Here is an 18,884-nt window from a genome sequence, read left to right on the forward strand (position 1 = left end):
CATTTACGTTACAGCTCAGAATCGCGGGGAGGAGGAAGGGACCCCAAAATTCATGACACAGAAATATCTGAAGGGAGCAGCACAGCCCCTCTTAGTAAGAGCCTGGCCTTCATGTCTTAGTACGCCAGCACCTCAGAGAGACACATTGCCTGAACGATGCTAATTGCAGGGTTGGTCTTTGTCCCCTCCGCTAACCATGGAGTGGCAACCGTCCTTCTAAAGACATCCCGTCCGCAGTTTAATTGGAAACCATGAGCGGGTGCCACCTTCACGTTGCGTCCATAGGGAAATCGGGGTCATCGTGACCCCAGGCAAGCTGGCTTCAGCCCTGGAAAACAACGGGATGGCAGCCATTTGGAGGGGAGAATTCAGGGATTTGCGGCTGGCAGTCCCGAGACGGTGGGCAGCGTCACGCCGCCGGGTCCTGCGCCGGTGACCACTCGCACCGCCAGTCCATCGCGTGCGGACGCGGGGACCTGCTCTGCCACCTTCTCCGGCCCGGCCCGGCCCGCCCACGCAGCAGACCTAACTCCTGCTCCCACGGCGCCCACCTGGGCCGCGAGCCCCGCCACCCCTCCCTGCCGGGCCTGGAGATCGGTGACACAGGCCTCTGCGGCTCTGCCGTGCCCGCCGCCCCCCAGCTCTGAGGTGACACCCCCATGACACCCCTCCCCCGCGGACCCACAGTCTGGGGCCCCTCCCCCCGGGCTCTGTCCCGCACTTAGCGCCCGGGGGCAGGCGTGGGACCCAGCCAGCGCTGGGGGGAGCGCCGGGAAGAGGGGCTGCTGGGCCCAGCCTGGGGTATCGAGGGAAGGGGGCTGGGCGGGCAGAAGTGCAGGCTGGGGGGAGGGGCCAGCACGTGGGGGAGGGTAGAGGGGGAGGGGCCCGGGCACTCACAGGCACGGCCCAGGCTCTCCACACCTAAGATGGCCGCCGCCGGCACTGGCCCCGCACGCCACGTCCAAGATGGCCGCCCTGCTCTTCCGGCCAACCCCAAGATGGCCGCCCGCCGGCTGCCGCGCCCAAGCGGGGGGGGGAGGGGGCGCTGAGAGAAACTGTGACGGAACTTCCGGCAAGGCAAACCGGAAGTCGCTCTTTTCCCGCTGTCCGCCGAGTCCCCGGCGGGGAGGTTCCGGTTTCGGGTGCAGCCTCGGTCCCCATGGAGACGGGCGGGGGCCGGTTCGGGGTGTCGGAGACCCTGGCGGCCCTGAACGCGGCGCTGCGGAAGGAAGCGGGTCCCGGCCCCCGCGCCTCACTCTGGTTCAAGGAGAGCAGCGCCCGCAACCTGCGCAGCCGCGACTTCCTGGCGCCCCAGGCCGCGCTGCGGGCGCTCTTCGCGGGGGGGGAGGTAGGAGGCGGAGAGGCCCTGGGGGCGGGGCCTAAGGCCAAGCGGGGCCGGAGAGGGCGGGGCCTGTGGGACAGGGGCCGGGGCCTAAGGCCAAACGGGGATGGAGAGGGAGGGGCCTAAATCTAAGCAGGCGTGGGAGGGGCGGGGCCTGTGGGTCAAGGGGGCGGGGCCTGAGCACGTGCCATGTTTTGGGGGGGGCAGGTGCAGCACAGCCCGGGGGGGAGGCCCAGGTCCAGGTCCAGGTCCAGGCCTAGGCCCGGCGGGGGTTGGCTGGGGGGTGCCAGCGGGCTGGGGCAGGGCCAGGGCCGTCTCCCCTGGCTGTGGTGCCCCTCGCTGAGCACTGGGGCTGGGCCCTGCATCTGAGGCCCGCAGGCGGTGGGGGAGGGTTGCCGGCCTGGCTGCACACGCCGCAGAGCCGGGCCGTGGCCCGGAGAAGACACCGGCTGGCTGCGGGCGGTGCTGCCTGGGGCTGGCTGCAGGGGTGGATATATGAAAACGGTAGCAGTGACGAGACATGGGCCCCCTCCACGCTGGGACACAGCAGCCCTTTCACCTCAGGCAGCAACCCCCCCCCCCCCCCCCCCCCCCCGTTCTGGGTGAGAGGTGAACAACCCTGGTGCAACTAGAGCTGCCGTGGAATTCAGGGAACGTAAACCAGACCGGGAGGTAATCCGGGAACGCCTTGACTCCTGCACAACCTATCAGGAGCTAGAACCTCTTCCCCTGCGCATCTGAAACCGCCTCTGAGAGCACGGACTCCCTTGCGCCGCACGGGGCCTAGGCTCACTCCTGGCACGGAGGGGACAGCGCCCCTACTGACTCCCCACGGGCTGCACTAAGTGCCTGGAAGTTTCTGACTCTCATCCCTGTCGGTGAGATTGTGGCTAGTCCCTGTCAGTGCCGGGGAGGAACTTGCACGGTGGGAGAATGACGGTGGTAAAGGCGGTGTCTGCTGGAGGGGCAGGCGAGCTCAGCTAGAGGGTAGCACCTACTTCACGCAGCAGCTTTCCACACGTGTCTGCCTTGTCTTCTTGCAGGTTCCCAAAGACATCATAGAGGGTGTGATTTCACTCAAATGCCCTGGAGTGCCACCCCTCCAGAGCTGCCAGCAGACCCCGGTGGGGCTGACTGTTCAGTTACAGAGACCTGCTGCCTTCCACCAGGTCCTGAATTCCATTGCTGAGTTCACAAAACCTTCCCAGTCAGCCGCTGGGCAGAGCATCATCCTCAACTGCACCCCCCTGCAGAGCCGAAGGAGCCTGGACCTGCTTAGCCTGAGCAATGTGAGAGCCATTCTGGTAACCGACCACTTGGCTGAAGTGCTAAGAATACAGGGGTCAGTGGGTTTCCTTCTCCAGCTCTGTAAATGTTTTTCCCTGAATGTTTCAGAGGCTCTGCAGCGTGGCTGAGGCAGAGCGAGGAGCCTGCGCTTGGTGCCGGCTCTGCCTGGCGGACGGTCTTTGTGTTTGATTCTAGGGTGAATGTCCACCTGGTTCCTGCTGTGCCTGATGAAGGAATCCAGAAATTCCTGCGCCAGCTGAGAGTTGACTGGCCCTCGGCCTTGGACACGGCCTTCGCTCCTGAGCATGTCCTGGTCTTGAAGCAAGTCCTCAGCCAATGCCCTTACGCTACGGCCTCGGGGCTGGAGCCAGGGCAGGGCAGGCTGGCCGATGATGTAATATTTGAAGTGCATTTGAAAAGCTTCCTGACGCAGCAGCGCCTGGCGGGCTATGACCCCAACCTCGATGTCGTTCTTGGTAAACGTCACGTCTTTAACCTTGGCTGGCTGGCTGGGTGGGCACAAGGCTGCAATTGGCTCTCTTTCCATGCAGAAAATAAAGGGATTCTGGTCTCAAATCCCCCTTTTTCCATTCCCTTTGCTCTTTCCTGGTTCTGGTGCACCAGCCTCTAGCAAGCCTGGGGCAAGCCATGGCCTCAAAGGACATTGAGGCAGCCATGGCTGGGGTGGAGACAGGGTGCAACGAGCCTGTGCCTCGCTTTCTGAGTCCTCTCCTCCTCGACAGTGACTGAGGAGAAACTGCGGGTCCTGGCAGAGCTGCGGCACGTCGCCCTCCGCTGCTCGGTGAGTAACCCCGCTGCCCGTGAAGTCCCCGTGTGCTGAGTCTGTGCTGTCCTGGTAAACAGGGAACGCAGAGCCCTGCACCGCTCCGTCCTGTGCCTGGTGGGAGCACGTTTAACCGGGCTGCTGGTTTGCTGCAGGGCCCTGGCCCGGGCGGCTGCTGCAGGGTGCTGCACGTGGTGAGCTGCGAAGGGGAGTTCCAGCAGCAGCAGGTGGATTTGCTCTGGAGGATGTTGGACCTGGGAGCTTACACAGCCTGGCAGGTGAGGCACATCTCTGACCTCCCCATCGCGGCCAGCAATGGGCAATGATGGGAAAGCGTTTCCTGCTGCTGCGTGGAGTTGTTCGGGTGGGGTCGGGGGGTGTCTGAGCATGGCTCCCTCTGCTTTCCCCCAGGAAGACTCATGGTGAAAGGGGACCTCACCTCCTTGAAAACCTTCCTTTCCCTCCTCTGTACCCTTCCCCTGGCGTTCTGCAGAGCACTACAGATGAGAAAGGCAGTGTCCCTGCCCCTGAAGATCTTGAGGCTAAGGTGATAGGTGTTGGGAGAGGGGAGAGACGAAACTCGAATCAGACACTCACAGCGCGGCTGGTTGCTTTTGGCTGAATAAGCTGTAACATTAGAGTCTGGGAGCATCCGTTCAGAGCTGGGGCTCAGGTTTGTCTGTGGTGCCTATCACCGTGGGATCTAAGCACAGCCGAACGGCTTGGGTTGTCCGGCACGCTCTGTATTTCATGCAGCCCAACGCTGTCTGAAAGGGCAAAAGGATCAGGGAGCTCTTTGTCTCAGGATTCACTCTCTTCTCCTCTCTCTCGCAGAAACACCTCATCTGTGGGCCAGTGAAGGTGGCTAACTCCCCGTCTCCTGTAGGGGCACCCCAGTACTTCCAGTAAGTCGGCACTTAACGAGGAACCTGCTGCAGCTGTTCATCCGAGTGGGTTCCCCTGTGTTCTGCTGAGGCGGCTGAAAATCAGGGTGTTTTTTCCTTCTGTAAAGTGCTGTCCAGCCTGATGGCGCAGTAGAATACACCGTAACCCTAACAGTGCTTCTGCACCACGCCTCTGAGTCCTCGTGGCCCTGTACAGAGAGGGTAGGGCAGACGGGGAGGCAGCTCACTCGAGGTCGCATAGCGAGAGCTGGGAAGAGAACCCTGCTGTCCTGACTTCCCGTCTCCTCTTGCAGCCATTAGCCCTGCTTCCTGCACCCCCATCGGCATAGCGCTGCAGGGCACAGCTCATGTCCTGAGGAGAAGGCCTTGACTGTCACCTGCTGCGCAGGGGCGGGCTAGTGCTCTGGGGCGAGGTCACTGGTGAACGCGGGGGGATGGCCAGAGAGGATATGCTCTTCTTGCAGCTTCTGTCCTGCCAAGACCCGGTGGGGAGGTGAGGGCAGAAGCAGGAAGGCCTGATAAACCTAGGCCGGGCTGGGTGCTGGACTGACAGCTCATTGCAGCACCTGTGCTGGGCAGCTCTTGGCACTGGCCGGTGTGTATCGCCCCTGCGGTCTGCCCCCGTCCTTGCGCTGCTCTGGCCAGAGATTCTCCCGACCCCTGTGTCAGCCAGGGGCCGGTGCAGGAGAGAGGGCCGCATCCTTAGGCGTTGTTCAGACCCTTTCTGATTTCCTCAGCCAGTGAAAGCCAGAGGCAGGCCCCTGGGAACTCCTCTTCGGCCCGGCTAGAGGGGGCGCTCCAGGGGCACAGCGCCCCATGTGCCTGGTGCAGGAGCAGAGGGGCCCGGTCTCGGGCAGTGTGGTCAGAAACACGGCCCTTCGGGGAGCTGGCCGTGCTGCAGGGAGTTGTGCTCCAGGTTGTTTTCACAGCTCTGCCACCGAAAACCTGGTCTCGGCCCAGCCTCTCTGGGCCGGCAGAGCTGGAGCCACGGCCCTGGCAGCCAGTGGGAGTGGGAGAGACGGGACTGAGGGGGAGTCATTGCTACAGCAAGCCAGTGGGAGTGGCTGGGTGGCATCCCCAGCTCTGTGGGGTGGGCATCGCCAGTGTGGTGCCAAGCACAGCTGGGAGCTGGCAAGGGGCGATGGCCCCAGGCTCTCTTGCATGACTGCTGCCTTTGTTTCCCCAGGCTGCGCCGGTGCCAGATGGCCGCAGCCTCGGTTCTGAAGTATGGAGACCTCGCTCAGGGTAAGGCTTCCCGCCTTTGCTTGGCCAGGGGATGCTGCTGCGCCTCCACTGGCCCAAGGGACCAGGCAGCCTCTCCCCAGGCCAGGGGCGCCCGCAGCTCCTCTTGCTGCGTTAGCTGTTCGGAGCGTGACGTCTCCTCTGCAGTCCGGGGCCCATCCTGCCTTGAGGGGTGAGCAGAGCCTGCTTCTGGAACTAGCCGCTCGCTGAGTAGCCCACTTGGCTCTCCTCTTCCTTGCAGCCCATGCACCATGCTGCGGCAGGCCTGGAGACCGTGGGGCTTCGGAGCCCAGATCAGCAGGGACTGAAAGTCATTCCCACACGCTGGGCATTCGCTGGGCCCTCCGGGAAGGGGGAGAGGGGTCGTCTGGTGAACAGGTGTACAAAGCACCACGGGGGCTACTGGCTGGAGTCTCAGCAAAGCCCAGTCACTTCACAAGCAGCGGCCAGCCAACTCCCTTCTCGCCCACAGGGGAGTCTCCCAGGCAGGGCTGAGCCATGCCGATGGGGAGAGAAGTGGGCGCTGGCCCCCAGCCTCCTGCACTAAACTCACTCACACTAAACCAACGACGTCTGCCTTCCCCAGGCGGGGCTGGACTGCCCCCCCAAGTGCCCGCCTCTTCTGGCACGAAGCGGCCTGGGGCTGAGACCTGCCCGGCAGTGACCATGCCGGGCCCCGCTCATGGTGTTTGGCTGGGGACTGCAGGCTGAGCGGGTGGCGTGGATGGGGCTCAGCCAGGCACTTCACGTCCTTTGCCACCTTTTCTGTGCAGACGACTCTTGGACTGAGATCATCGACGTCTTGACATCAGCTGCCGTCCGGTTTGAAATGCTGAGCACAGCCCATCGGAGTAAGGTGAGGGCATTTCTGTGCTGGTCACTGAGCGGCAGGCCCGGTGTCCGTTGCCCCATGGCGTCGGTGCTGCGGTGAGCGCCACAGGGGCTAGGAACGCAGGCAGGCAGGATGGCCAGGGACCGTGGAAAAGACAGGAATCAGTCACACCAGAACCCGGGGAGCTGTGATCCTGAGAGACCTACGGCAGAGGTCTTCAAACTGTGGGGCCACCCTAGCAGTGCGCGGAGGAACCTTAGGGGGGCACGGCAGGCTGTGGACCAGCCCCCATGGGGGGCAGGGAGGGAACGCAGCCCGGTTCTGCCCCAAGCTCTGCTCTGGCCCCGCCCCCCAACCGTGGTTCCAGCTCCCAGCTCTGTCCCCGCTGCCCAGTCCTGGCTGCCAGCTGTGGTTCCCTGCTTGGCCCCCGGCAACCCCACTCCCAGTCTTGGCCACCGCAGCCCTGCCTGAACCCCCCACTCCCAGCCCTAGCCGGGGGGAGATGCAGGGAAGCAGCCGGGTAAGGGGCCCTAGGGACAGCACACAGCACGTCAGACAGGAGCTGCTAATGCAGTGCAAGACGCCAGCTCCAGTGCGAGCGGCAGACCCAGGGCAAGGAGGTGAGGAGAAGCCTCGTGACAGTCCGGGCAGCAGCGCTTTCGGGGGTGTCTTGGCACCAGGCGCAGGGGGACAAATTCGAGGGATCTCAGAGGCAAGTAACAGAAGCGGGGAAGGCTCTGGAGGGGAGGCTAGCACCGGGTGGTGTTGGCAGGAGGTTAACGTGGAGGAAGAGGAAGTGTTCAGGTGTGACGAGGTGTGAAGGGATGAAATGAAGCAAAGGCAAGCGGGGGGCGGGGATCAGGGATCCTTTATCGCCGGGAGCTCTGTTAGACTGCACTGCTCTTCCAGAGGCAGGGCGGGAGCCCGAGCGCTTGGGCTGTGTGAATGGTCTGGGCAAATCTGCCCCGAGGAAGCATTTCCTAGGGGTGTCCAGGCTGGGGCGTAAGTGGGACTGGTATTACCCACCGCTCATGGCTAGCAGAGAGGGCCCCAGCCCTGCCCCAGGGGGACGTGGTGCAGGGGCTGTGGGGAGGGGTAGGCGTTGCTGAGGGGTCGGAGCGTGCGTGCTGAGGCGGAAGCGTGTGGGGAACAGAGCTGGTTTATCCCCACTCAGATCATCCTCGACCTGGAGGACAGCAGCATCTCCACGAAGGGGACGAGAAGTGGGGCCTTTGTGATGTACAACTGCGCTCGGCTCGCTACGCTCTTCAAAACCTTCCAGCAGGCTGTGGAGCAAGGTGAGTGCCAGGCCGGCCTGGCCGAGGGCTGCAGGCGGGACGCTCCACACCTCGCGGGCCCCTGCTGGAGCGAGATTCGCCTCTAACTAGGCAGCAATTGGCCAGGCTGGACCTTACTGCTAGTCAGGGCCCAGGAGGGGCTCCCGGGGCTCCGGCTGGGTGGACTCAGAGCCCTTGGACTGATACAGCCGCTCCCAGAGCTGGGGCAGACAGCCCTGGCCGGCCCAGCCATAGGGACACCCACTCAGCACGCCCAGCAGGGTTCAGACCAGTGGCCCACCAGCAGGGCAGGAAATGCTGCAGCAGACTGGAGACAGCAGCAAGGGCCAGATGGCCGAGCCAGCTTCACTCCACGTATCAGACGCCTGCGTGTCTCCGACCTGCTGCCAATCTCGGCTCCTCCCCGGGGCCGCGCCACCACGGAGATGTAACCAGGTGCTGACCTTTTATTCCAGGTGCGTACCCAGCCGTCCCCCCGGCCTCACAGCTGGACTTCTCCTTGCTCAGAGACGAGGTGAGTGCCAGGACCAATAGCCCCGTGGCCAGAGGGGCTGCCAGTCAAGCTGCCGTCCTCACTCCATCCCACAACCATTCCCCCCCCGCGGGACAGGGCGCAGGCAGTTCAGCGGGAGCGTCAGATCCCTTGGGCCCCGGGAATCTCAGACACAGCCCAAGAGTTCACAGCGGCTCCCAGGAGAAGCATCGTGTTGTGGGGCCCAGCACGGCACGGCTGCCCTGGCCTGCAGCCTGCCCCCCCGGCAGTCCCATGGGGCTGGCCGAGGTGGGTGTGGAGGAGTGAGGGGGGAGCGCTGGAGGCAGCTGAAGTTCCTATTCCTTCCACAGGGCGAATGGCTTTTGCTGTTCAACTCCATCCTTCCCTTCCCGGAGGCCCTGAGCCAGGCAGCACGACTCCCTGTCTCCAGCCACGGGATTCGAATCACGGCCAACACTGAGGCGGTGAGGGGGCGGCGCCTTGGTTGTGGGGCTCTGCCGACCTTCCCCGGATGAGAGCTGTGCCACGCTGGCATAGGGGGTGGGGCACCCCCGAAGCGAGGGCTGCCCCCGGCGGGCAGCTTGTCTGTGGAGCAGTCGCGAGGGCTGTTTCCTCGCTGGAGGCACCCTTCTTTGAAGAGATTCGTTGTACGGTGGCGGTGCCCCGTGGTCCCACTCAGACTGGGGCCCTGCTGCGCACTGCGCTGTACAAACACACGCAGAGAGAGCCCTGTAGAGTTCACAGGTGGATCCAGCACTAGCTGCAGATCAGTTTGGCGAACAGGAAGGACAGGGTGGAAGGCAAGGGAGAGCCTGCTTGGCTCCCCTCCTCCAACAGCCGCGGCCCTGGCTGCCTTTGGGGGGCTCGGCAGCATCGTGTGTCGGGGATGGGGGTGTGCAGAGGAGAGCGGGTGCCCTGACCAGGAGTTCCTGGGGCAGTGCTGTGACTGAGGGTGACGCGGGTGAGTGGATGAAGGGGTGTGCCAGGCTCAGGCCTAGCTGCGGGGGGGGTGGAGAACGGCGCTAGCGCCTGGCCGGGGGCCCCGTCGGAGAGCAGCTCACCTGCAGCCGCCAGCAGCACGGGGTGATGGAGGCTCACAAGGCTCCGGCCCAACCTGTGGGGAGGAGGGACTCCAGCTGCTCTGCTTTGTGCGCAGGTTTGCAAGTTCCTGATCCAGCTGAGCATGGATTTCAGCGCCTACTACAACCGCGTCCACGTGCTGGCGGTAAGTGCAGACACAGGACGCTGCCTGAGACACAGCCCGCGCCTCCCCCGCAGCCTCAGCGCACCCCTGCCCACGGCCTGGCATGCCTGCAGCGCTCAGTGCCCCCCGGCAGCTCAGGGGATGCCAGCGCCCCACAGCGGTGCCCCGCGAGGAGAGCCAGGCTTGCAGACCAGGGCCAGGCCTGGGGGGCGCCCCAGCCGGCAGGAGGGAGTGCAGGAGCTGCGGGGGCCCCGCCTGCGCTCTCACCGCCTGTCTCTCTTGCAGGAGCCGCTGCCTCACTTGTTCAGCCTGATGTTTGCTCGGCTCCAGCTGCTGCGTGGCGTGAGCGGCGTGATCCACGGGGCCCTGGCTACGCTGCACCTGCCTCCCCTCAGCCAGATCTGAGCCTGGCCGCCAACGTGCTGCCCACGGGGGGCAGAGGCTGTTCTGAAGCTCTGCTGGGGCGTTAAGGGGGGTCCCACAGGTTGAGTTGCTGGCTGGGTTTGGAACGGACGGGCTGAGGTGCCTGTCACAGCCAGCGCTGGGGAGCCAGTGCGAGGCCGGATCGCAGCCTCCATCCCAGCGGAGTCCACTTGCCTTGAGCCCTCCCAGGGGGGCGGGGGGCGCCCCAGCGGGCCAGGCCCCCGCCTTAGTTGTGTTTCTTGGCTGTTGTGCGCTGAACTGGCTGAGCTCCCCACTGGCCTCGGGGACAGCGGCCGTGGTGGTAGGGGCCAAATACAGATTGTTACAGAGCAGGGGCCGTGTGCTTGTTTCACCCCGCGGGAGGGAGGCTATTGCTAGCGAAAGGGGCACTGGGCACCCACCTTCTCCATCCCTCTCCCCCCACGGCCTGGGCAAGAGACAAGTCTCTGGGGGGGAGGGGCTGTCCAGCCCCAGTGCTCTGCTGCCGGGCACTGCTGGCACCAAGGGCTGGAGAGTTACGGGCCCGTGACTGCATTTGCCCCCAGTGCTTGGCGTGCCCCGTCCCGCAGTCGCTGCCAGCCCCGGCCCCGGCCCTGGCCGTGCTAGGGGGCCGGCCCGTCCCCTGCTGAGCTGCCGGCCCTGCAGCCGGGGCCGTGCCGTGCCGGCAGCTCAGAGCAAGCAGGTGACACTGGTGCCTGGGGGGTAACTTCAGCTCTTGGCATGTGCCCCGGGAGCCACCTCCCCTTTCTGCTTGGCCTTCACACCCGGCTCCCGCACCTGGGAAGAAGTTCTGGAGCCAGCAGCTGGTGCGGCGGCAGCGCAGTGGAGGAAGGAAGCCAGGGGCTGGCGGAAGGAGGTGGAGGTCTCAGGCTGAGATGGCCCGGCCCAGCCCAGGACGTCATGTCAGGCTGGACAGGTTCCTCCTCCTGGCTCGTGGGGACAAGCAGGGACCCGGGGCAGCTGCCACCCGCTTGCTGCGCAGTGGAAGGCGGCAGCGAGCAGGACTGGTGCCAGCAGGGAGGAGGCTGAGGGGGATTGGGTGAGCTCAGGCTGCTCAGGGCCGGCTGCCCCCAGCATTCAGAGCCCCCCAGCCCGTGCAGCGTGGGCAGAGCAGTTCCTGCTGGGGAGGCTCTGGCAGGCTCCCCTCGCCCACGGCACTTGGCAGGAGCCACTTCCGGCTCAGACCCCGACTCTCACATCAAGCAGGGGCAGGCCCTGGCCCTGCCCTCCCCCAGCCTCCGCAGAGACTGCCACGCATCCGCAGGCTCTCCGCAAGCCAGCGGGGCCAGGCCCTGGCGGGTCTCCCCAGGTCTGCTGTTTGGCACAGACAGAGCTGCGCTGCACGGCGTTGCCTGGTCCTTTGAGCCCTTCGCTGTGGTGTCGAGTGCGAGGGACCCAGGGAACAAAAGCTGGGCGGGCTCAGAGAACGGGGAGCCCCGGGGGAGCCCGGACGCACAACAGCCGTTTGTGGCCAGCTCCCAGAGGGTCACTCTCCCCTCAGCCGTGGGGCACTGGCACACGCTGCCACGGGCTGGGGGCCGGCAGCTCTCCCCACCCGTGACTCCTCAGCTGCACCACCGGCAGCCCCTCCAAGCAGAAAGCCGGGTCGGGCTGTCTGCTCCCTGAGCCCCGCCAGGTCAGCAACTGCGGGGGTGAGCCCCGCTTTTACAGCAGGGCGCCTTGGGAGGGGGTGGGACAGCGCGGATCTAGCGCTGCTCCAGGAATGGGGCACGGCCTCGGCGGGGAGCTCCCTGCCGCACACAGGGCCTGCCACAGGGCTGGGAAACTCAGCTATGGCTGCGCCCGGTTTTTAACACAGGGCCTGATGCCAAGCCACGCCCAGCTCTGCCCAGTCCCAGGGCCCCCCCGCCTCCTTTCCACCCCCAGGCAGCTCTGCCCGGCCCCAGCCCCTTCCGCTCCTGACACCTGCACAGCTGTCATCCTGCTCGTCCAGGCCCCCCGTCCAACACAGCCTGGCGGCTCTGCAGTGCAGCGGGGGACCGGCAGCGCTGACAGGCAGCGGCCCTGTGGTGTCGGCCCCTCTGCTCTGCACACGTCGGTGGCGCAGGCTGCGCAGCTGCTGCTGGGCCCCGACAGTCCCAGGCTGTGAGAACGGACGCCGGGGCTTTCCCGCCCCGAGGAACACGAGACTCCCGCAGTCAAACCCTGCCCCTGCAGCCCCCAGGGCAGTGCCCTACCACGCCCCACGGCCCTGCCCGCCGTACCTTCCCTGCCAGCCGGTCCCCTTGCTCCAGGCGGGATCTCCCCAGTTCCTCACAGGCCCCGGCTCCTTCAAAGGAGGGGTCACGTCCACCCGCCGGGACAGCCTGCCCAGGGACTGGCAGGGGCAGCGCTGACCTGCAGCCAGCTGCACTGCTCCCGACAGCCACGGGCCTGGTGTCTGCCTCGGCTCCTCCGGGGCTGCCCTTCGCTTGCTCTCCTGACGCGCGGCTGCTCCCTGCATGGCCAGGGCAGGCTGGTCTGAGGGCAGACGGGACGCAGTGCGCAGGACGCTGCCAGTCAGCAGCATTCCCGCAGGTGCAGTGTCCCTGCAGCAGACTGGCCTGGCCTGCCCAAGGGTGCCCACCAGGACTGGCACCACACGTGGCTCCAGCCAGCCCAGCGTGCAGGACACAGAATTACTGAGCCCGGAGGGGAGCCAGCATCTCCTTCAGCCAGTCCCAGCACCTGGCGCCGTAGCCCCAAGGCCCAGACCTGCAGGCAGCACCCACTGGAGGAGCCTGGGAGATGGTTATAGCGCGTCCCCCAGCACCTGCCATCTCAGCGTGGGGCTACGTCGTCTCCTTCGCCTGCGTCCCTGGGAGCTGCCTGCAGGCTCTGGCTCTGGGAGTGACCACAGCCTGCGGCTGGCCTCAGAGCCCTGCTCTTCCTCGGTGCCTGGGTGGGAAGCCAGGGACCCTGCTGGGAGTCAGATCTGGCGCATGGCTGAGTGAGCAGAGGCTGCCAGGCCAGCAGGGCAGCTCTTCGCTCTGCAGGGATGGGGGAGCGTCACTCAATGCTGGTGCGCAAGGGGCTCGCGGGCACACGCAGGGGGGAAGGAGGGAGGGGCTGCCAGGCACTGGGACCCCGCCCAGGGCTCTGCATTCAGGCACAGCTGAGCCAGGCAGTCCTTGTGCAGCACATCCAGTCAGCCCACGCCCTGGGGTGGGGCAGCGGGGCAGCACGCTGCATCTGTACGCAGGCAGGGGACGAGGGCAGCGCGGGCACTGCGGGGCACAGGGAATCAGAACTCCTGGGTTCCGTTCCCAGCTCCGCGGGACCCTGCTCCTCACGTCCACACTCCGACTGTTTCCCTATCTGAGACACAGGGATGGAGCTGACTTGCTACAGCTCCCCACGGCGCTGGGATAGGGGCTCTGGAAGAGCCCTGTGTTATTAGGGTCACTGTGGGTCTGGGCTAGGCCCTGCCCGGTTCACAGGCTGCTGTCCTGCTCAGAGGGAACACGCCCAGCAGTGCAGGGGGGGATCAGAGCAATGGGGGGACACGTCAGGTCCCAGCAGCTCTCACACCTGCTGCCCTTGCCCAGACTCTTCCTCTCACTTGCGGGTGCCCGGCTGAACAGCTGGGAGGTCCCCTAGGGCACCTCTGTGTCCTCCACCGCCGTGCCAGGCGCCAGGAGCAGGGAAAGCGGCAGGACGGCGCCAGCTGGGCAGAGGGCGTAGCGGCCTGGGGACAACGGTGGCTGTGCGCAGCGGTTCCCGCCCTCCGGAATGAGGGAGGCCAGGCCTGGCGATGGGCTCTGCCCTTTATTACAAAGCCCCGCAGGAAGGGAGCTGGCTGGTGTCCTGCTCAGGCCCTGCACCAGACGATCTCCAGGCCCTGCCCGCAGAGCACACAGCCGTAGCCCCGCTCCTGGCTCCCCCAGCAGTCCAACTCCGCCACGTCGGCCACGTGGCAGAACCTGCTGCCCAGGAAGGTGAAGCTGCTCGTGCCCAGGCGCCAAAGCGTCAGGCGCTGGTCCACGGAGGCAGAGACCAGCAGGTCCGGCCGCAAGACTCTGAGCCCCGTCACTTGGGCTGCATGGGCGCAGGGCCTTGAGAACGCCTCCAGCAGGAGAAGACGGGCCCCAGCGCTGGCTCCAGGCGGCTCCACGCCCCCAGGAAGGGAGGGGACTGGCTCACTCGGGGCTGCATCCACAGCAACGCGACAGACGTGGATGGAGCCGTCATCGCTGCCGCTGGCCACGAGATATTGGCCGGCCACTGTCTGCCAAACGTGGAGGCTGTTCACGCCACAGCTGTGAGCCGGGACGGTCAGGGACGGGGCCCCCAGAGCTGAGGAGAGAAGAGCCTCCATCAGTGACAGCCCAGAGCGTGCAGCAAGTCGCCTCCGCTGCAAAGGAGAACGGCTGCGCCAGGCTGCCTGGAGGTGCCCTGGAAGGCAGCACACCTCAGGCAATCACCGCAGACAGGACAGCTGGGGAAACACCTACCCAGGGGCTGCAGCTCCCCACTCGCCACCTCCAGAGCGGCTGCAGCGTGCTGGAGGGCGGCAGTTATATCCCAGAAGGCAATTCTCCCGTCGGTGGCAGCGCTGCACAGGAAGTGTCTGCTGGGAAACCAAAGATGTGGGGGGAGGGCCTAGATTCCTGGGCCCCCAAGGGGTCAGTGCACAAACAAGCTGGAGGGGGGAAGGGGGGACCCGACCCGTGGGGAATCTGCAGCAATTCCAGCCCCCGCAGTGAGCAAATCACGTTCCCTTGGCTCTAGCTCCTCCCTTCTCCAGTCACAGCAGAGGCTGCAGCTGTCCTGGCCCTGCTTCCCTGCGCCTGGCTTGCCGGGCCAGAGCAATCCACACACAGTAACCCGAGCCCCCCCAAACGGCTCCTGCAGGACGGAGACCAGGGCACCCACACTTGGCTCCTAGCCACGCAAGCGCCGCTAGGATTAATCCCCTAGCTCAGATGGGAGTTTGGGAGGCCAAGACGTGGGCCAAGTGGTGCTGGTCAAAGGGGGCATGAGCCTCCCTGTATCCCTCCCCCTTGTCTGCTCGCCCCCAACCACAGCTGAAAATGTCTCTCCCCAGCTAACTGCAGGGGCGCCCGATGCGGCACAGGACAAACGGTACCTGGGGCGGGAAGCAGTCGGTGCTCACCTCTTGTCTCCTGCTGCCCTGTGCACAAAAGTCTCGGCCTTCAGGACGCAGCGCTGGTGGTGAAAGGACTCAGCCACAGGCAGCAGCTTCTGGGCAGGCTCCAGCAACAGGAAGATCCTGCAGTAGCAGCAAGAGGAAGGCAGTCAGGGCCAGGGAACGGGGGCGCACAGATTTCCCCGCAGCTCTGCCTGCTGTCCATTCTCCTGCCCCTATGGCTAGATTCAGGATATGTTCTTCCAACTCAGAGGGGAGGGGGCAGCTGGGGCGGGGGAAGCTTTCCAGCCCCTGCCTCTCAGACTCCACGCAGGAGTAGGGAAGGCCAGGGGAGCAGCTTCTTCCACTGAGCCCACTCTGCTGCATCTCCTCCTCCAGGGCCTTGCGCTCTCGATCACACTGTGTTCCCGTTCCCTGGCAAGCCCACGGGGGGAGAACAGGCCTCTGGGATCGGCACCGAGACCCCTCCTTACCGGACAGATCCATCACTGCAGGCGGCAGCCAGGAACAGGCAGGGAGCATCGGAACCAGCCACAACCGCAATGGACATGTACCTGGAGCAAACACACCCCCCAGTCAGCCCATCGGCCAGGCTCCACGGGGCAAGCAGAGAGCCAGCCTCGTGCCTGGGCACCACGAGCCAGCCCCACGGCATGACCACAACTGCCAGCATAACACGCTGCGCCGCTCTGGCCCGGCAGCAGGGACTGAGTCCAGGCTAGTAGTCCCGTGGGAGCAGCAGAGCCCTGCCCTGCCCTGCCTTGCCTTGCATGCTGGGCGGCACAGCCCACCAGCCTGGCAATCTCCAGGCCACTGGAGACATGAGGGGCACCGGGTGAGCTGCTCTAGGACAGGAGGACAAAGTTCCACTCCGCTGAGCCCTCAGCTGTGTGACTGGGGGGCGAGACCCCAGCAGGGACCAGCCTTCCCAGACGCTCCGTCTGCAGCGCCAAAAGAGCTCTGGCTTGGTGGAAGGGCTGAGGACGGCGGGGGTTTCAGGCTCTCTCTCCGAGGCCATGACAGGGGTGAACCTGCAGGAACTAGCTCTCCCTCCGCTCCCTGGGAAGGTCAGGGGTGTTACCTGGTTTCCGGGTCCATCTTGACGACTCGGTGCTTGTTCCTCATGCGATCCCAGTGCTCATCCAGCTGGTGCGAGGCCACGTGGATGACCTGGCAGGCCACGCCACACCTGGCGTCGTGGTCACTGGTGAGCAGTAGCCTGTAGCACTCGATCTCAGCCCTGCCCCCGGCAGAGAACAGGACAGCAGACCAGCTGGCAGACTCCTCCTGCCAGCCGCCATTGGCCAGGGCCAGAGCTCTCACGCTGGAGATGTGGTCGCCGATGGCCGCGAGTGGGGCCAACGAACGGGACGACTCACTGAAGGCAACCACGTTGGCCGTCATGTCCTCACTGCTGGTCACGAGGATATCCACCACGTGGCGCCCGCCGGTCCTTACTGTGCCCACGTGACGCACACACGTCAACTCCCGCCCATGCAGAGGCTCCCTCAGCACCTGGTGCCTGCTGGGTTCGCACTTGCTCTGATAGACCAAGACGTCCCCAGACTTGATGTAAGCAAAGACCTCGGACGCCGGGCAGCGGCCATAACTCCAGGAGCGGTGGCCCCCGCCGCACGGCACGCAGTGCAGCTTCTCGTTGGTCCGGGTGCTCCACAGCACGAAGTGGCTGGCGTGGAAGCCCAGCACCAGCAGGTTCCCATCAGGGGTGAAGTGCAGCTGTTCGATCCACTCCAGCCCTTTGCACGGCTTCTGCTTCCTCAGCACCCGCAGCTGCCGGTCCTGCACTTGAAGCTGGCGGTAGCAGCCATCCCTGCCCGTGCTATAAACAAAGCCACCCTGGCAAGTCACTGAGGTCACACCCAGCTTCCCGTGAAGCCCAAAGAGTAGGGAAATGGGGCCTTGCATTGGGCGGTTTGCCTCCCCCTGGGAAGAACTCAAACCCAGCTGGTCATTCGAGTCTTTGCAGACCAAACCACAACCCACAGGCTCATCAGTCGCATCCCCTTCGCCTGCCTTCAGCTTCTGTCCTGTGCCAGATCCCAGAGCCACGCTGCAGGGAAACAGCAGCAGGGAGCCTCTGCGGTCCCCACAGACCAGAAGCCCCTCCTGGGGCACGAAGGCAACGCTCGTATGCCACCTGTGCCTGCAGACTGGCAAGAGATAGCGACATTTCTCCACCACCGAAGCCACTCGTCCCGAGGAGCAGCAGGAGACCTCCAGCCAGAGCAGCACACCCCCCGGGCCAGAGGCAAACAGCACATGCCTGTTGGGATCCCCACCTAGGCAGGCAACCCAGCTCAGGCTGTGGACCTTCCCCCCGTACCGCCTCTTCTCCTCACCTTCCGTGGGGCAGCAGAGGGGGAACACTCTGATGTGCCCGGTCAGATTGGCCATCGCACACAGCGCGCTGCCCCCGGCCGGTCGCACAACCTCCAGGAGACAGTAGGACCGGTAGCTTGCGTCCTCCATGACTCGAGCCCAGTGTTTGGAGGCCAAGTCGTAGGTGTAGAGGACCCCTGCATCAGTCACCACCAGGAGCTGGCTTGCGCCCACCAGCTTTACGGCCCGGGGGGACCCAGTCCTCTGGGGCGAGCTGAAGTTTAGCTGCACCAGGCCATTCCCATCGGGCTCAGGTCCTCCGAGGTGCCAGAGTCGAACCCCAGCGTCAGCCCCCCCTGTGGCCACCCAGCCCCGCGCCTCGTGGGCAGCCAGCGCCCGGACGCCGCGCCCCTGGTGCCCCGTGAAGCGCCGCAGCACCTCCCCGCTGTAGCTCCACACGATGCAGGCCGAGTCCTCCCCGACGCTGAGCAGACAGTCGCTCAGCAGCCCCACGGCCCACACCCGCGACTGGTGGCCGTAGCACACCCGCAGGCAGCGCACCGGCTCCCGGGGCGCCCGCAGGTCCCCCACGGCCCACAGCCGCACGCTCCGGTCGTCCGAGGCCGAGGCCAGGAGGCCTTTGCTCTGCAGGTAGCAGATGCCGAAGATGACGCCGTCGTGGCCGCGGACCCTGCTCCGGGGCTTGATCCGCCCGTCCGCCTCGGCCCCGCCGGCCACGCGCCAGACCAGCAGCTGGTGACAGACGGTGCCGGCCACGGCCACCAGCTCGGGCCAGCGCTCCCCGGCCAGGCAGGCCGAGTAGAGGACGCAGCTCTCCTGGCAGCGCACCTCCTGCAGCGCCCGGCCGGCCGCGTAGTCGTAGCGGGCCACCGAGTTGTGGCCCAGGGCCAGGGCCAGCTGCGGGCGGCGAGCCGGGCCGGACAGCCACCGCGCCTCCCAGATCCAGTCGTGCAGCTGGCGCAGCGGGCAGAGCCGGGCCAGGCTCGCCGCCCCGCCCCGCACGCGGAGCGCCAGCACCGCCAGGCCTTTGCCGCCGAAGACAGCCAGCGTCCACTGCTCGCCCTCCGCATCCGCATCCCGCTCCGCATCCCGCTCCGCATCGGCGGCCTCCGCTCCGCACCCGCTCCGAATCGGCGGCGGGGCTCCGCTCCGCATCCCGCTCCGCATCGGCGGCGGGGCTCCGCTCCCGGATCCCGTGGATGCAGTGGCTGCCCAGCACCGTCCGCCCGTGGCTCCCCGCCGCGCCGCCGGCCGGCTCCAGGCTGTACACCGCCAGGCGCGGCCCTTCCCCTGCGGGCAGCGAGAGGCCGGAGTTACCGCCCGCCGCAGCCCGGGCTCCACCCGCCCCGCATAGCCCGGCCCGGCCCGGCCCGCCGCCCCGCCCCTACCTGCCAGCAGCCGGGGCCCCACGAAGCGCAGGGCCGTGACTGGCGCCCGCAGCAGCAGCGAGTCCAGGCGCGGCGCGGCCCCAGGAGCCGCCATGGCTCCGCCGCGAGCCCGGCCCACGAGACTCATTCGCCTCACGCAGGCCTTTGCCCCGCCCACGTCCCCACCCACCAGTCGGGAGGCGCCTCACTGCCCCGTGAGCGAGCCGCTCCGTCTC

At 66.0% G+C, this 18,884-nt stretch overlaps 2 protein-coding genes across 3 annotated transcripts; one reads left to right on the forward strand and one right to left on the reverse strand.

Annotated features, from left to right (window-relative positions):
* Nucleotides 1-1,125: 1,125 nt before the first annotated feature.
* Nucleotides 1,126-10,142, forward strand: DALRD3 (DALR anticodon binding domain containing 3). 2 transcript variants are annotated; one of them, XM_067541018.1, is made up of 13 exons: nucleotides 1,126-1,348; nucleotides 2,386-2,684; nucleotides 2,825-3,105; nucleotides 3,373-3,431; nucleotides 3,569-3,691; nucleotides 4,248-4,318; nucleotides 5,505-5,563; nucleotides 6,334-6,416; nucleotides 7,567-7,690; nucleotides 8,146-8,204; nucleotides 8,534-8,647; nucleotides 9,340-9,408; nucleotides 9,673-10,142. In XM_067541018.1, exons 1-13 carry the CDS (start codon nucleotides 1,160-1,162, stop codon nucleotides 9,790-9,792), a joined length of 1,650 nt encoding a protein of 549 aa, XP_067397119.1. In that variant the 5' UTR covers nucleotides 1,126-1,159; the 3' UTR covers nucleotides 9,793-10,142. The 2 variants fall into 2 exon arrangements, with proteins under 2 accessions (XP_067397119.1, XP_067397129.1); XM_067541028.1 differs by lacking the exon at nucleotides 8,534-8,647.
* Nucleotides 10,143-12,060: 1,918 nt separating this feature from the next.
* Nucleotides 12,061-18,769, reverse strand: WDR6 (WD repeat domain 6). The gene is made up of 7 exons (XM_067540368.1): nucleotides 18,670-18,769; nucleotides 18,402-18,571; nucleotides 16,002-18,361; nucleotides 15,394-15,474; nucleotides 14,927-15,043; nucleotides 14,265-14,380; nucleotides 12,061-14,106 (listed from the first exon to the last, which is right to left on the reverse strand). The coding sequence occupies exons 1-7, from the start codon at nucleotides 18,761-18,763 to the stop codon at nucleotides 13,622-13,624; spliced, it is 3,423 nt and encodes a 1,140-aa protein (XP_067396469.1). The 5' UTR covers nucleotides 18,764-18,769; the 3' UTR covers nucleotides 12,061-13,621.
* Between the last annotated feature and the right edge of the window lie 115 nt (nucleotides 18,770-18,884).

Source organism: Emydura macquarii, unplaced genomic scaffold (assembly GCF_026122565.2).
Source record: "Emydura macquarii macquarii isolate MOO-44397 ecotype Brisbane River unplaced genomic scaffold, CSIRO-AGI_Emac_v2 contig_71, whole genome shotgun sequence".
Lineage (NCBI taxonomy): Eukaryota > Metazoa > Chordata > Testudines > Chelidae > Emydura > Emydura macquarii.

Coding starts and splice junctions, on each gene's coding strand:
- DALRD3 (XM_067541018.1), top strand. CDS start 1,160: ATGGAGACGGGCGGGGGCCGGTTCGGGGTGTCGGAGACCCTGGCGGCC. Junction 4,319..5,504: donor GGGGCACCCCAGTACTTCCA/GTAAGTCGGCAC, acceptor TTGTTTCCCCAG/GCTGCGCCGGTGCCAGATGG. Junction 5,564..6,333: donor GTATGGAGACCTCGCTCAGG/GTAAGGCTTCCC, acceptor TTTTCTGTGCAG/ACGACTCTTGGACTGAGATC.
- WDR6 (XM_067540368.1), bottom strand. CDS start 18,763: ATGGCGGCTCCTGGGGCCGCGCCGCGCCTGGACTCGCTGCTGCTGCGG. Junction 15,044..15,393: donor TGCAGTGATGGATCTGTCCG/GTAAGGAGGGGT, acceptor CTGCTACTGCAG/GATCTTCCTGTTGCTGGAGC. Junction 14,381..14,926: donor AGGGCAGCAGGAGACAAGAG/GTGAGCACCGAC, acceptor GTTTCCCAGCAG/ACACTTCCTGTGCAGCGCTG.